We start from the raw sequence: 17,725 nt of genomic DNA on the forward strand, positions 1-17,725 counted from the left end.
ATAGAAAGTACACTTCTTTTCTTACACTGCTTCTTGTAGACTTGACTTTTTGCAAAGTTTTTGCTATTTTTTCTTTATAAAGTTACTCATGAGTCTGTCAAAAATAAAATTGCTGTAAACTGATAAAGAAAAAATACAGGAAATATAAAGGAATATTATGCTTCCATCTATGTTAGATGACAGAAAGTAGTCTTAAATCCATACATTCTGCCACTTGTCTATTGCACTGAAATGTGTTTTAAAAATCTTTGTTACATCTCTTCTGCCATCATCCTTTGAACTGTTTCTGCTGATATTGTTCAATGTATGATCATTATTTTTGATATACTATTATATAATAATATGTATAATTATTTCTTGTATGCATATGTCCCTAGGCTTGATTATATGGTTTTCTACAAAACTGAACTGTGGAAGCACATCTGCTTTCCCTTAACAACTTCTATGTGCTTGGATAATTACAGAACTGAAATTTATTTATTAAAATAAAGAATCATACAACATAAAACAGTATTTAAATTAATTTTACGAGTTTTCACACACATTTTTTTGGTTTGGTCTGTTTTGTAATGATGCTTCATTTTTGAAGAAATGCTAAGCTAAATAATTACTTAAACTACATTGCAGGGTGATAGTATTTTTGGAGTTACACTCATATTTGACCACTGATTTTCTGTAACCATGTTCTCTAACCTCTGTCAAATCTGGTTGGAATAGGATGTACAGTTCAAAAAGTTTGTGAGAGACAGTGCTATTGCATAAAGAAACTGAATTAAAAATAGGTTCAAAACTGTGCAATCCATGTTGTGTCCTATTGTCAAGTCTCGATAGGAAGTAGAAGAGCACTCACCGTGGTTCTGTATTTGACATTACCATTCTGGAACACAACAAAGCACTGAGGAGAGTGACTGCCACTTATCTTTTTGAGGAGTGACTTCAGTATAAAGTGATATTGTCATTTCTTTTATGCCACATCCTTAACAGCAAGAGAAATTCTGGCTTATTTGTAAATTAATGGCTGATATGTAAATTGTTTTCCATTGAGAGTACTTCATCAACTACTCACTACACTTCACAGTGCTTTTAAAAGAAAACACAATAGAGAGAAGTTGCCAGTGACCTTGATTTTATTTAGGAGCACATAAAAAAAGTTATGCCACAGCTTTGGTTGACTGGAATGATAAATATACTTAAATTTCTACAGTTGGTTTGTTTTCTTTTTTTAACGGTAAACAAGCGTACATTCAGTTGTATGCAAGACCAACATTATCAATAACACAATTACACTACAGGAAATGAAATTCTTGAAGTATATAGCTGTGAAACCCTTCAGATTTTGGTATTTAACCAGCATTGTTAGAAATAGTCTGCTGAAGCCATTTCATATATGGTAAACACTGAAAAAAGACCCTGTGGCAAAGTGAATGTAACTACAGTTGCACTGGCTCTGGAGATGAGTAAGAGCCCTACCTAAACATTTTACTTGTAAGCTATGTCTTCTGCAGCTTAAACATGAAAGGAATTACCTAACTTGCACTTATGAAGTCCATTCTTACTACTCAGACATTTGAAGAAGTGGTCTATATTTTCATACATCTGGGATACTTATAACCCAGTAATTTTTCATGCTACAGAAGAAAATTAAAATAATTGCTTAGACTGGATGATTATTCTAAATAACCCCATAACTCCATGTTCCACCAATTTACAAATGCTTCTTACATCTCTTATAAAATTTTTTTTTCCTTTTTTTTTTTGTGGTTTTTTTGTTTGTTTTTATTTTGGGGGTTTTTTGCCTTTTTTTGTTGTTTGTTTGTTTTTTTGGTTGGTTTTTTGTTTGTTTTTTTTTGTTTGTTTTTTTGAGAGCTGCTGTCAACCACCTAGACTGGAAGGAGGGAGGTATGAAAATTCCCAGGCCATGACGAATCCTGAGTATTTTGCAACAGTATGCACTGAGTTCTGGTGGTCCACAGTCTCTCTCTTTGCTGAAAGGATGATAATAAAGCATAGATGGAATATTTACAATTTTTAGACTAAACCTACTAGCAGACCAGCTGTAACCATTTCTCCTTCTACAAAACGTGCTTTTTAATATCACCTTATTGTAGAAACATATGGCAAAGAAAATAAAACTGTCTTTTTTAGTAAACGTAAGAAGGTTTTGATAAAAACATATAAAAGACAGTTTTATCTGCTGGATGATATACAGGTACCCGTATACAAACATGTATACCAAACAATAAAAGAGAAGGTAGAGTTGAATGTTACAGGTCTGATGTAAACACAGAAAAAAAAAAAGAGTAGTCAAAAGTGCTGATACATGAAATCACTCCATCATGCCTAATTATTGCAGCATATATGATATAAAATAATTAAAATGCAGAAAACATCTGCTTATCTCCAAACCAAGGAAAAGAGATCTCTTTGGAAATGTAGTTAAATTAAAAACAAGTCAAGATAAGTGTTATGGTTCAGCACACAGAAGAAATTCACAGGAAGATTATAAATTCCTGAAAATAAAAGTTTGTGATGACAACAGACAATGCCTTCATAACAGTGACATCAACAGAGCCACTGTAACACATACCATTTTCTTTTTGTACAGGTTTACAGTAGATATTTGAAGACACAGAAAAAGTTCATGTGCAGCTTTTCCATTAAAAGCTGTGCAGTTCATCAAACTGATAAGTAGTATATTTCCTGAAATGTTTTAGGAAATGAGAAAAGACACTTGACCTAAATACTGTGCACACTGGTTAACCATGTATAAACTAAAGATTCTTAAGTGCACTATGAATTGCAGACATGAATGGCTTTTGAAAGCTCAGTAATTTGCTTGAATTCACACCAAAGAACTGTTTAGGAAGTTGTTTCCAGTTTTGTCTGATCATTTCTCCTCAGAAAGAGTTTCACCACGAAGTTCTGCATCTTGTGAGGCCTCTTCAAGAGGTGGTTTAACATTAGATACATTAACAGGAGATCCAAGGGTAGCTGTACAAATAGAGAGAAAAGAAGTACTAGGTTTTACACTTAATATCCATGCTAAAAAGCACCAAAGGCAAGAAAAATGCATGTTACCTAGGACAGAAACAAATAAGCTACACTATCTAATGAAATCTGAAATCCAAGTGAAATTTGGTCTCTAAACAGTACAACCATCCAAAAGCAGACAGTGTAGCTAGCCAGCAGTTCAGACTGAATATTCTAATGATTGAATGCATCATCTTGTTATTGGCAGCTTTAGTCTGAACAGGGTCACAGAGCTCTACATTAGGTGTTCAGAAAACATCTTAGCAATTCTGCCACTTAAATAAGTGAATTTACTTTGTCTTACTTGGAGATAGCTGTCATACTTCAAAGCAAAAGCTCATGAACTTCAAGCCACAGAAAATGGAACAATTCAGAGGATAAGAAAAAGTAACTATTAACACAGTTTTACTGCTAAAGGTATTTGTGCAATGCTATTGAGTTCTCACTGACCCACAAAATTATTCCACTTATGTGTGGAATGTTAATAGCTGCCCTATGAAGTCATGTAATATGTAAGAAGAATTATGCTGTTGGAAATAATCAAGTTAGTCATTTTGCCTTTGACAGAATTACTTACATAATGTTAGTTTCTCTACAGCTAGCCTTTCAGGCAAAGTTTCAAGTGGAGTTGGTTGAATTTTTGCAGGGGTAAATGTATTTAAAGAAATTTTTCTTCCTGAAAGGGGCATCAGGTAAGTTGGAGAAGCTGAAATGGTGGTGAAAAAAAGAATCATTATTAATAAAAATATTCTCACCAGAGCCAGATGTCAAAAACTGTAACCACAGGACTGTGTATCCATCCAGCAAAATAGATACCACATTCATACAACTGGCTGCTCACCTACTGATTTTCAACTCTAGTGTCGAAACTTCACAACATGAAAGACAATTCTAAAAATCTCTTTTTTACCTCAGAAAGCAACATAATAAGTTCATGCTGTTAAGAGAGAATTTCAGTAACAGGTGCTTTGCCAGAAGATTGGCAAAAGCATTAGTGCTATTTCTCACAGGTTATGTGAGATTGCATATGTTATAGGAGATTGCACCTGAATCGGCCTTGAGTCCAACACGTCTATGAAAAGTGCACACAATGCATTAATCTCTAGACAACCTCCAAATAGTACAGGAAAGCAGGAGAGCTAAACATCTACAACTTTAACTGTATCAGGTCTATTTTCCAACCACTCCTTGGTAGAGAGGTGACAACCGTACTCTAGAAGTATGACATTTTGGTTTTCAGTATTTCTTCATCTTGTATACTCTCAATTCTGAACGGATTTTGAACACACACAAACTTCCTAACCAGTATAAAAAGGCATCTTAAATAGCTGAGAATTTTCCTATACTTGTAAGTTTCACTGAGCTCTTTTTCAGTAACATCAATTTTCTTAAATTGCTTATATTCCTTCTCAAATATAGGAGGCATACCCTATCAAATAAGCTGCTGATTAAAATCTAAACTGTATAAAATAATAGGGGGGAAAAAAAGGAAAAATCCTGCAGCAGAAAAAAGGGAAAAGTCCTAACAGGTAGAATACTGTTGTATCAGTACTTGCAAGTACAAGTTTTCTGATCAAAGCATGAGTCTTTAAACACTTCCTTAGTAAGAATGATTTTCAATCACCTGACACATTATAAGCATCTTAATATGTGGTAAATCTGACCTAAACTGAAACCATTTCCAAAGACACAGCAGTAGAATCACAATGGGAAATCACTTTCCCAGACACATGCACATGGATAGAACTTAGCTGTATTTCTTTTCAAGATCACCTAAACATGCAGCAGAAACTGCTAAAAAGATAAGAAAAGCAGTCTACAGGTGAAACCCTAAGTAATATTGAAAGAAACAGGAAATAACAAAGTTTTACGTGTAAATGCAATACTATTCTGCTGAAGTAACTGCCAGTACAACAATACAGTATAAAGCTGGGAATACTGCATGCTCCCTGAAAAGCATTACCTGTGATTCACCTGACGGTGCGGACAGTACAGAGAAGTCAATGTAATAATAAAGGCAATAAACTGACTATGATTTCATTAAATCCTTAATTTATTACCTCAGCCAAGAGAGACATTACTTCAATGAATTGTAAGTGTCCATACCCACAAAAGGATAGTGCAAAATGTAAAATTATGGTTTATGTACATTTTCATTTTCTTCAAAAGCAGTATTCCCAGTTTACTTATTAACTGCAAAACACTGCAAGGATTAACTAGACAATAGTTAAGAATTTAAAATTAGCATAATTACAAACTAAAACCAGTACATGTCTCCTGTAGATTTTCCCTTGATGGAGCAGCAACAGAAGCAAGAAATTCATCCACCTGCTTCAGAGACAAGGAATTGTGTAGAGTTTCCAAAGGGCAGATAGAAGGCACCATGGAATACAGTTCAAAACCTAAATGAAAAAAATAATAAAAAAAAGAGATTTCCAAACATAAGACAGGATTTAAGGTACTGCATTAATGCATGATAAAAAGTGCACATTAGCATGTGCAGGCATAGGACTCTTGAAATCATGGAAATTAAGTATTACAGGAGTCCGAACAAGGTGAGCCAATTTCCAGCATATACTAAGCTAAAGATACTGTGTAACATACCATGGGATACAAATCCCGTGTACACATGAAGTACATGGGTACACATAAATTATTCAAACATTAGAACTGTGCTCTACTCCCAAATCAGTTCATGAAAAGATAATTTCCCTTTAGGACAAACTTAGCAGATAACTTTAAAAAAAAAAAAAAAAAAGTCAGGAAAAGGTAGAATTTCTCCTACTCATTCTCATACCTGGCACAAGACTAGATAGATAATTCATTCATGCAAGAAAGTAGGATAGCTATTTTGTTAGCAGAAAAGAGCTAAAAATGCTGTATCTTCCAAGAAATAAATTTGCAGAATTCATGTTCTATCATCTTCAGTATTCTGTGAAAACAAACTGTTGCCTTTAATATCAAAGGAAAACCACTGTTAGCATTTTTATACCTTGAGGCTACATGGTTTTACTTTCTGAGACAGATATACACCTACCTTTGTGCATTTAAAAACAGTATTAAAAGACTAGAAATTTCATATATTAGAACAAGTAAGTAAAGCAACCCAAAAATCTAAGAATTTTTTGGACTATGCTTTTCTATGTTAGTATTGATCATACACTAACCATGCTTATTCATATTACTAACAGACTAAAAAGCATTTAAACATCTTGGCTAAAAAATAATTTTCAGTCCTCTAAAGTGTGGTAACTCAATAAACAGCTTTTCATCCAATTGCATTTCAGAAGAGGAAAATATGTCCATTAGTGTTTTCAACATACAGCTGTAACATTAAAACTTTGCAATTCAATACTGTAAATTTCTGCTAAGACAATTACATGAAGAAGCAATAGTGAATGAGGTAATGTTTAGAATTTCAGTTCAAGGTACATTCGAGATAGCATTATGACTGTGAACTGTTCTTTTCCATAAAATAATAAGCAACAATGTTCCTGTGATATCCAATGTTGCCCATTCACTCCCCATTAGTACTTTGCATAAGGAAGAAATTCAACAAGATTTCAACCCCCAAATGTCTATACTTATATTTAGATCCACCTTGGCCATACTCAAGTTTCAGGGACCATTGCTACAAATATTCAACCAACTGAAGTGTACTTATGTCAGCTTCACTTAGATTATAAACAAAATGTGGCATTTCATGAAAACTTGGGATTTGTATACAAAAGAAACAGCACCATACTGTTAATTTCTACTCCCCTATAAGGTCAGTAGCTAACTTTCAGTGTAAGCACTAAGATGCTTGGCATAGATATTAATACCCTAAATAACTATATGCATGCATGTAAAGCGCAAACCCTTTCGTTGCATTACAGTAAAACGTAAGATTTCTCTTTACCCTGACAGAAAAGTAACTATCACTTGAATGAGAATGTTTTTCTGATTTTGCAATTAATGAAGTGGGACAATGTCAGGTTAACTTTTTTGTAACTATTATTGTTATAGTCCATGTTATAGAGAACCAGAAAGGAATTCCAAAATGCACTCATGCCCTTTAAAAAAAAAAGAGAAGAAATAAAATTTTATTGGTTTAGGAATTTCCCCTCCAAATTTTTTGTTGACTTTTGACAATTCTGCTGTCCGCTAATCATATCCCATGAAGTCATTGTAGTATCTTTATGTCTAAGGGATATGGCTTAAACCATAATCTGGAAATCTGCATGTAGGGTTTTATTTGAACATTTTCTTATAAGTATTGTATGATGTTATGAGAAATAAATTTGAAATTTTATGATGAAGAAGCCCGACAGTATCCCTTTAAGAAGGCAATTTCCTGTACACTAACAGCCTTTGATCTTTGGCTGTATTTGTTCTTAAAGCATCAAAAGGCAAGACAATGAAAGGGTTAACGCAGCATCTCAAAAAGCCACCCTGCTGTCTTAAGATTCAAAAGCTGTAGAGACATACCACTGGAGCCTAGAAATTCCACAGAGGAAATGGACCAGCACCTAAAGAGGTGTGGGTGTTCTGCAGAGGCCCAGAAAATAAGGTATAGCATTTTCAGAAGATACTTGTTTCACCATGTTCCTTGAACTAAAGATGGGGGGGGTAGTCTGAAATGAGTTAAGAGGGTGTGATAACAACATAAAAGTAAGAAAAAAACAGAGTGAAAGGGACAAGGATAATCAAAGTGATAGTCCAGAGGACAGACGAAACAACATCAGTATGGAGTTATGTTAGTAGAGAACCCTTGGAAACCTGCAATATACTTAGGGTTCACAGAAGCTCGTACTGCATGCATTGGTCTTGTTGAAGATGTGTGGTAAAACTGCTGCATTAAATGAATCAGAACAACCAGTGTGATCAAAAAAAGCTATTTAGATCTTTTTTTTAAAGAACGGAGTCACAAAAAGTGACTAAATGGAACAGAAAGTAATCATATTAACCACAGATTCTCAAATGCAGTTCTTACTTTCTGACCTTGTATGTTTAGGAAATTTTGTTTGGTTTGAGTCTTAACATAAAAAAAAATGTACTCCTGACTTTTCCATTTGAAATAGGACACTAGATTTGGCCTTTTAGATCAACCACAGTCTTAATGGTATAAATTCAGCCTTACTACAGTTTTCTTTCAAGAAGCACTGCAGTGCAAAAAAGTCACTATGGGTTTAAAATGAATGTAACAAAAGACTGCTTCTAAGCAAAGCCAAACAAAAACTCGAGACTTTTTTTTGAAACTTTCTTTCTAAGCAAATATATTTTTAATCTAACATGAAAATACTGATGATTTCCACTGCGATTTCAGTATCACTATCACTGAACTCAGCCAGCAGTCATGCACATTTTAAAACTGCAGTTAAGAAATCTGGAAAAGCTACATTCAGGTCCGATGGGTGCCGAAGAGTGAGTCTACTTTTCATGAACAGGATATATCTGGGGCCAATTTAATCATGTAGAAAGGGAGGTGCAAAATATTTTGCTGAGGAAGAAAAAGACATACCTCTGTCCTGTGTGTTAAACGAGAATTTTTGCAAACTGAAGACAGTTAACTCTCACTCTTGAAGTTCAAGAGGTCAATGCTGCTCAAGAAGTCACAGCTCTCTTGCTGTGATTTTTAGTGCAATATTTAAGTAATTTGCACATCTGATGAACAGAGAAGTATAAGGTAAAATAAATTTTTGTCCCATGAAAAATATAGCAATTTAGCTTCTGCTTTAGTTTTTGTAATTTAGCATCACTTCAAGAAGATAACTCCAGCTGTCAATTCAGTGATTTATTTTAGAATGGGCAGGCTCAGAAAATCAGTTCAGCAGGAGAAAGACAAAGAAGAAGCAGCAGCTATCAAGAAGTGTATGTCTAATAAGATCAGATTTCATTGTCTGTATCTTGTACCATACAGTCTGATCACATAAGAACTTGCGGAGAATAATTTATTAAAGAGATCATGATTAACAGTAGCACTTTTTTTTTTTTTTTTTTCACAGATTTTTCTAAGGAATGAATTTTGATGTTGTATTTATTCTAATGAATGGTAAAGAAAGGATTTAGGGTATCTAATGATTACAAATATATTTGGAGTTGTGCTTGAAGTTAGGAACAACAGACAGCTGGATGATACTGTACACCCCGTATTTGAAATAAAAATAAAAGGGATGAAGCAAGGAACCTTTTGTTTTCGATTTTGTTTTTAAAATAAAAGCAAAACGTACCATTGGTTGGGTGTCGAGCAAATGAGATAGAAAACCTTTTAACAGCAGAACCGCGTGTGGTGTCTGAGAAAGAGAAAAACAGGTACCTGAAATTTGTAACAGCTACCAAAAGAGGGAGATTTTAAAATAGGAAAGGAAGAAGAAAGGAAAAAAGAAAAGATGAGAAGGTATTAGAAGTGAGTGTCATGCAGAAGGGACCAAGGAAAAAGACTAAAATCTAAACAGATGTTAAAAGAAGAAAATTCGGATTGTTGGTAAACTACAAGACGTGTAATGAAGTTTATGAAAACAAGCAGAATGAGCTGGTGATTCTGGCATACAAGGTTATTCAGGTTAGACTCAAACACTGAGTAGTGAAGTCGGGGGGAAAACAGCATGAATACTGTTTCACCTCAGAGTTATAAAGGTGTGCTTTGGTATCTTTACGTTCTGAAATCTAGTGAGAGAGTTTCTTCACTATCCCAGACTATCCACAACTGAGAATCTCCTGCTCCTTTGTAATCCAAACCCCACCAAATAAAAAGGTCAGGAATCCTAAAATTTTCACCATCAGTATTTAACTTATTACTTTATCATTTCATTCCTTGTATATGCTCCAAATAATTTATTTAATTTCAAGATCAATTAGCAGTGATAAAAACTAGAGATTAAAATGATTTAAGAATTTAAAAACAAAACTTTCAGTTTACTTAAAAAATGCACTTGCTAGAATCTCCTGGCGCACATTACAAGTGATCTGGTAGTCAATTCAAGACAAGTAAGAATTAACTATGCTATTAAGTTAAACATAGGCAAGCTATGGGCAATAAAGAAGCAATAGAAACTCATAAAATTAATACTAAGGCCAAAGATTCTAGGATTCCATTAAAATCTTTAGAAGTTCAATGTGGCACATGGGTTGTGCGTGCATGTGCGAGAGTGTGCACATACCATCTATGAAGCCAGAAGAAGTCAGCTTTTTACGATGAGTACGAGCATAATCCTGTAGGTTAGGTGCACTTGAAGAACCCCCGAGCACTGAGGTGCTAAACAGGCCCGCACAGTGAGACCCTGATGGGAGTTAGAGAAAATACATACAACAACCAGGTGTTCGTCCATTCACATTGGGGATGCATGCAGCATGCAAGCACATGGCTCTTACCACACAAAAGGCAGCTTTTGGCAGTGCCTTGGACAGGTTCACAATATGCTTGTAATGTCAGAGTGGGACTTGTAGGCTGAAACTATCATAATTTATTGTGCTTCTACTCATGAAACAGCACACTCTGCTATATGTGCAAAGAGAGGATTGGCTTTAACAAAATGAGTTCTTGTCCTGTTTTCACTTTTGGTAAAAAAAAGTTACCAGTTAGCATCAATGCAAACATAAACAAAACAACAAAACAAAATTAAGAAGATGATGACGACGATGATGATTGATGATGATGATGTTAAAGTTGTGTCTTTGAAAATCTGTATTCCTGACACAAATATAAACTGGAAAAATACTGCTAATTGCTTTCATCCAAATCAACCTTTGAGATGACAGGCTATGAAGTACTCATGAAGTTCCACAGACTTAGTATGTGGAAATACTTCTAACCCCAATAAAATCTTAACCAAATTGGAAATACTCTATTCGTATTTCAGTTACCATTACTGACATTACAAACTGACAATACCTAAAAGTTTCATCAAGTTTAACTCAACTTCCCTTCCTGAGAAGACTTTTGCACAGCTCCATGCAAGTGACAGTACTTTGTTACAACTCATGCATTCCTGCCACTAGAATGGGAGTTTAAACGAATCACTGAAAGCCACAGACAAAAATATAAAAATAACTTATGTAATCGTCAACCATTAATGAAACTTACATACAACAATGAACATAATGGAAAAAAAGTTGCAATTTTTTTCCTTTACATTTTAGTACTAGTTGAAAGGAGAAGCGCTTTTTACTCAGAACTTATCTATTACATTTTAGATAAGTAGCAGCATTTTTTTTTTTGAAAACCAGCAATACTTCCTTTCATTACTTATAACAATCCAGTGAGGGAAAACATTACTAGCACATGTGACCAATCACAGCCAAAATAAATTGGTGCCTGGTCTGTGGCAAAAGCCTTTCACACCAAATACCTTAATCTACACCAAAATACATGAAATTCCACAAGCCATATTGTGTCACACAAAAGAAAATTCATTTAACTTTAGCAAGCACATAATAAAAACCAGGACTTCAATAAACAAGAGCACCTGATGTATGCATTTTACTATGGGAAAAATATAATGGGAAGAAAAGTATCACAGAAAGATTAAACATACAAAAAATACGTATCTTTGCAAATAAAGGAAAAGCTACTTCTAAGTTTATGCATACAGGTTATGCATTTTTTTTGAACTTAATTTTTCCCACAAAAAGACACACAGAAAAAAAAAGCAATATTGATTTACAGTAGTGCATGATTTCATTTTTTTGCATGTGAGTCATATGTATGCCTGTTTAATAAAGCAACAGAAAAGCACCATTTGAATTAAGAAAATCTGAAAAGAAGCCTTTGATAATATGATTCATTCTAATGCTGAAAAGAAGAAATTAATTTTAGGAGAGGGAATATGTGCAAAACCCTTGATACTATCAAGAAACTGTATGTTTGTTCCTCATCCCCCTCCCCTTGGAAAAATATCTTCACTTTCATCAATTGCCCACAGTAGGAAACAGAAATTTTCAAGAAAAGTGTTTTAACTGTTTCCAGAGCAGGCCATTTTAATCCAAAAGATTCTTGCAAAATTCAAAAGCTCAATCAGAAATTACATTATCTTAAAAATTTACTTTATGTTAAAAACAATCCTGTGTACCTGTTGTGAGCATTACAGAATCAGTAGTACGAACAGTCTCAAACAATTTTCTCTTTTCAGTTATAATTTATTTTAAAATTTTCCTGCAAAAAAATTGTCCAGTCTGTAGGCAGACACTCAGAATATGTTATTGATAACAAGTACTATTGGATCCTGTTAATAAAAAAGCTGTTTGAAGAATATGCAACCACTGAGAACAGCAGGCAGATGAAAAGCTGGTAACATCAAACAAATTTTCAACTGTAGGCACATACCTAGACCACTCTGCTTTTGTTCCAGAATAGTTCTTGGTGTTCGTAAGTTACTATTGCTTTCTGATAGGACCTGGATATAAGAAACAGAAAAATAAGGGGAAGTAGAACAGCAGCATGAAACATCCATTTAATTTGATACAGCAGCCTGTTTCAGACACAGGTGTTAATAAGCTGTATGATAAGTGTTAGTAAAAATATGTAAAGGAAACATGAAAGATCATGCAATATCCCCTTCTGAAGGGAGTCCATTTCACATATGAGTTCCTTGCAATGAAGTGGTGCAAAGCAAGCATTCAGAATGAGAGAGGACACAGACCAAGACTGATATGAGACATTTGAGACATTTTATTTCATTTTACCAAATGTATTTTCCTAAACTGCGCCTGTAGTGAAAAAAGGAGGGGAGGGAAGGAAAGACAGACAAGCTATTGAGGACACCATACGATCACTGACCATGCACAGGCTCAATCAATATAATCTTCAGATGCTCACAGCCTTTGCTGATATAAACTTCTCCAAATGTAAACAGTTTTAGAATTTTCCATAATAAATTATGAAAATTTTCAAAGAAAAAGGATATGGTTACAGAACACCATCCATTGTCCTACATGTAAACAATATCTTGCCATTCTGAATAGCTTTAGATCTTCACTGGTACTTCCAAAACATTCACTATTTCTTTTTTTTCCTGCTTTCCCCTCCCCCCCCATTACAAGGAACAATCTTCAAAATATTGTACAAGTCAATGGATGATGTACTGTGTTGGGAGTTTCAGACACTTCTGGATACAGATGGCAAGAATTATTAGTGCTGGAGTTTTTTCCCTGCAATAGTTAATACCAGGCCACTGAAAATATGATATATGCAAAACAAGTTTTGAATAGCGACATGAAGTACCAGATAAATTATTTTAAATGGCATTGGTTGCAATTAATTTTTTTTTTTTTAATTTACCTACCACCAAATTAAGCAATGCTGGTTTTAAAGTCTTAAAGGACAACTAAACCAAAGCATAATTCTCTTTCATTACTTAGTACACTAAGTCTTTTTTACTGTGGTAACATTTGCAATTCCTATAAAGAAACCAAATTTTTATGAAAGCATGTAAAACACTCAGTGGAAAAACATGCACTTGCTCTTTTTCCCCCAAACATTCTTGGCAGTAATTTTAAGAAGTGGAGGTATTGCTTGAAATATAATCCATACAAAGGGATTAGATGTCCTTAAAGACAGTTGTTGCTTGGAATGCATAAAATGTTTAATGAAGTAAAGTTTAAAAACCTGTTGCCATGAGCCAAAAATACTGGATGTGAAAGCCAGTGATTTAGGGGAGACAGGGGAAGAAGTGATTTGTTCCCCTGATCTGCGTCTTCGACGCCCAGTACCCACACCACTGGTGTAATGCAGCCAGGTACCAATACACTCTGGGCTAGACACACTCAGGGGGCTCTCTTCCTGGAAGTGAGAAAGGGGGTAAAAAACAGCAAAGCATGCAAAGTTAGATTCAACAGAGCCAAATGAACAGAAAAGAAAAAAACCCAATCTGCTTGCACCCTTTTATATATTACTTTTAAAACTATTAAACAGTGAAGAGAGAAGAATAATAATACAATATTATAAAGTTTTAAGTTTCACTTTTATCTTTTCATCCAACTGTATCTTTTACTACAACACTTCAACCAAATTTCTGGTAGACTAATATTAGATATGAGAGAAAATTATTTGTTATCAATAATTGATTCATAATTTTAAGAATTTTTTACATGTTGGAAACAACTTTTGTTACCCTTGACATACTGTTTAATAGTTTTCCCCTCCTAAGTACATTAAACTTTCCTACTTACTACTTAATAGTTTCCATTTCTAGTCTATAAGCTTATCTGAAAGCTTCTTGTTTTTAAAATTGCCCTTGAGACTTTACAGTTGACTCACTGGTAGTAGCACCAACCTAACTGGTAGTAGTTTTCCAAACTTAAAAATGTCCTAAAAATTATGTGATCCTGGACACCTTATCAGGACTTCAAGGGAGGACAGTGTCAGGCTAAGCACCCCCACAATGTCTCCATCATTATGTATCATTAGCAATTAACATTTTTTGTAATACAGAGTTTCCTTTCCAATGTCAATGAGCTTTACATTCTTGTTTTACTACTATAACTCAGCTTTTTTTTCTTTTCATGACTCAGTCACAGTCGCAGTCCTTCTGTAAATATTGCTGACTATAACCCAGATTAAAACTTCCATATAGTCTCACACCTGACAGTGTCCTTTCTAATTAATGGATGTAGGTGAAAAGAGAATTGCCTTACAGGAGGAAAAAAAAACCCAAGAAAATAAAAGGGAAAAAAAAGAAAAAAAAAAAAAAAGAAAAAGAAAAAGAAAAAAAAATTTAAAAAAAGAAAAAAAAAGTTCAAGGCAGTTGCAGTTTAAGTTGCAGTGACTTTTTTTGAATTGCTCCAAAATGCCGTTTAGTTTAAATATTCCAAATACTAGTTTTGCAGATTTCAGTAGGCCAGATGAAACTTCCTATTTTACTTATAAGAAAAAAATGGTTTATAGTGTAAGTTTTCTCTAAATCATCTACTCCTTCCAGCAAATAAGCAAGCTCTGAATGCTGAAACACATTCCATTTAAACATATATTATCTGCACAGTCAAAATTTGGCAATTTGTGCTCCTGATATCTTGTGAAAGTTAACTTGCATATAATTTATGAAAATGGTTGAAAGTCTGAAGTAATAGACTATTAAGTTGAGAATAAGTGAACTCATAGCTAGGAGGGGAGTTTGCATGATCATAGTGGAAACAGCTTTTAAAAATCAAAAATATTGATGTTGTGAGCATTTGTTTATGAAAAAAGTTGGAAATAGAAAATGTAAGACATTAACATTTATTATGTCTGTTAATTTATGGAAGTCATGTGAAGTTATACAGATATCTTTACAGAAGGGAATCATGCATCTTTTTCTCTCCATACTGCCAATAACAAAGTGGTTTGCAAATCTGTAATACTTTTACTGCATACAGACAACTCATTCCCAACACAAATATGAAAGAAAAAGCTTTTGGTGTGAATCTTCATTTCTGATGGTTTTAAGCAACTGAAAATGAGGCAATGAGAAGCTGTTAGTCTGCTTCTAGCATTAATATCACAGAAGTGCCACTATGCACCATCTGAAATTTTCCACTCAACCATCCCAATGGTATCAGTGATAGCTGTGCATCCCCCACCTCTGTGACATTAAGCCATATCTGTGAAGCACACCTAGATGTCATGGCTTTCAAGACAGCAAACTAGATTGTTCAAGATGTTATCTACAGAATTCATGAAACACAAACCCCAGGCCACTTAAAAAAAAAAGCTTCCACTTTATCTTCTTACCTTCAAAAGCTTGACAAGTGGAGTCACTTTAACTCCACATGAAAGCAAATACAGAAGAAGATGTCTCATTTCCTGCACCTCCCCTACCACCCTAATCCCTCTGTTCCCTTTCAGCACAATCACCCTGAAAGTTCGCTCAATTCCCAGTAGTAGCTGTTTCGTAAGGATGAATAGAAAAGCAATGTATGTTAGTTTGTAGATGTAGGTTTAGACTGAAAGAGTCTTCATTTTCAAATATCAACTTTTCTAAAATGGCTTGAAAAAAAAGAAGGAAGTCTTATCACAGAATAGTAATAATTTTAAAAAATAGCCCTTCAAGAAATTACTGCCGTGGAGGATTTCCCACTGAGTAAGGGCGAAACTTTTGTGACAGGTATCATGCTGGTTCTGTGTAATCAAAAGCAGAAGTGTATTTGGTTTTGTTTTCTTAAAAGCAAGCAAAAGTTAATGTCATTGACAGAAATTATCTGGAACACAAACACTTACTTCAACAGAACCAATCTTCCTGGATCTTGGAAGGGGTGACTTTCTGTGTATGTGAATTGGGTCTGATACCATTGGCTTGAACATCACTACTGATCGATCCGTTTCATCTCTTTTAGGAGCATGTGCCTCCTCATCACTATCAGTTCTCTGAGAGGTTTTCTTTGAGCCTTCATTCTACAGGAAATACATAATTCATTCTTAATTTGTCTGCACACCTTCACACATGTAGACGGAAGTGGCTCTCAAATAAATGTTCTGCATAAGGATAAAGCAAGCTGATTTTAAAAATACAAGATGCAAATCACATATTGTAGGGTATGCCCAGCCACTGCCCTGAAGGGATGCCTGCTGAGATAAGGAGATTGCTCAATCTCCCAGCAGAACTCCCCTGGAAAGGCAACCACTTTTCAGTTATTACGAGAAGAAGACAAACCCAGAATCCTCTGGGAGACCCTATGCAGATCTTTTGTAACCCATTGCCCCTTACCTTCTGACACCCACCCCCTGTATAAGAGCTAGTCCCCTGCCCCTGCGAGGGCAGAGAGATGCTCGTCCCTGGCTCCCCTTTGCCTAACTAATAAAGCTACCTCATGCAGAACAGCTATACGGGCCTCTTGTCTCTCTCCCTGGTCTGGCCTGGAGGCTGCCCTGCAGAGCTAAGCTGAAATCACGAGCTGACAATCACTGAAGAGCTGACAGCTTCTGCACGGGCCCTCCTAGCTAGCAGCTGAGGGAAGACACTGGGCTTCGGGAAGATGATCTCTTTTGGGACCATCTCTCCAGACCTGTCACAGCTTCCTCAGTCAGAGCTACTGACCCCTCACCAGCTGTCATAACATATTACTGAACAAACTGCTCTAGACTTTAATAATCTACATGTGTTTCTTCTATCTTCTTCTATGTAGAAGAATTCCAGCCAAGCTTTGCTCTGCTCCCTTTCTCAAAAAGCAGTGGCAACTCCATGGACCTGACCATACATCTTGGAAAATACGAATCCTTCCTCAACAATCTGCATTCATAAACATGCCAAACTACTTTCTTAAATATATCTTCCAGCTGCCAGAGTATTATTCATGTGACACTCTGATGCTGATATCACTTCTCTTAGAGTATTTTGTATTTCTAGTAAACATTCTGGCAAAGCCTTAGAACATCCAAATTATCTGTGTCCTTACTTCAGTCCCCATTCCAAATGAAAAATATTGGGACTACTTATCTTTTACTGCACGTTTTTTTACCAAAAAATCACACTTGTATTTTTTATCTAACAATTTTACAGTGTTTATTTTAGGTTGTCCATATCCAAAAAAACCTAAGTTTTGCTTTAGAGAAAAGCATAATTATTACCTCTCTGGAGGCAGGTCGGTATCCATATCCAGATGGTAAATTTTTATCTTCCTCACAGCCTTTAGCTCCTGGACTGAAGTGCAGCTCTACATGAAAACGTTCTTCCGAAGAAAGTTCCTGAAGTAAAATAATTAAATAGGCTTAAACTTTAATACATAGCTCAGCACCACTAGTTTC

General features: G+C 35.0%; 1 protein-coding gene across 11 annotated transcripts in view; it reads right to left on the reverse strand.

The window, feature by feature from the left end:
- Positions 1–1,109: 1,109 nt before the first annotated feature.
- PPIP5K2 (diphosphoinositol pentakisphosphate kinase 2) overlaps positions 1,110–17,725 on the reverse strand; it is a 48,648-nt gene continuing 32,032 nt past the window's right edge. The window contains exons 23-31 of one of the 11 annotated variants that reach the window (XM_042028068.1): positions 17,549–17,665; positions 16,202–16,375; positions 13,616–13,789; positions 12,335–12,404; positions 10,173–10,292; positions 9,243–9,305; positions 5,301–5,432; positions 3,608–3,736; positions 1,110–2,991 (exon numbers count right to left, since the gene is read on the reverse strand). In XM_042028068.1, coding sequence (XP_041884002.1) covers positions 2,888–2,991; positions 3,608–3,736; positions 5,301–5,432; positions 9,243–9,305; positions 10,173–10,292; positions 12,335–12,404; positions 13,616–13,789; positions 16,202–16,375; positions 17,549–17,665 — 1,083 coding nt within the window. In that variant the 3' untranslated portion in view covers positions 1,110–2,887. The other 10 variants (XM_042028070.1, XM_042028071.1, XM_042028069.1 and 7 more) reach the window with 10 other exon arrangements.

This window comes from Corvus kubaryi, unplaced genomic scaffold (genome assembly GCF_017639235.1).
Source record: "Corvus kubaryi isolate FWS band 111438036 unplaced genomic scaffold, C.kubaryi_AGA036_p1.0 37302, whole genome shotgun sequence".
Taxonomy (NCBI): domain Eukaryota; kingdom Metazoa; phylum Chordata; class Aves; order Passeriformes; family Corvidae; genus Corvus; species Corvus kubaryi.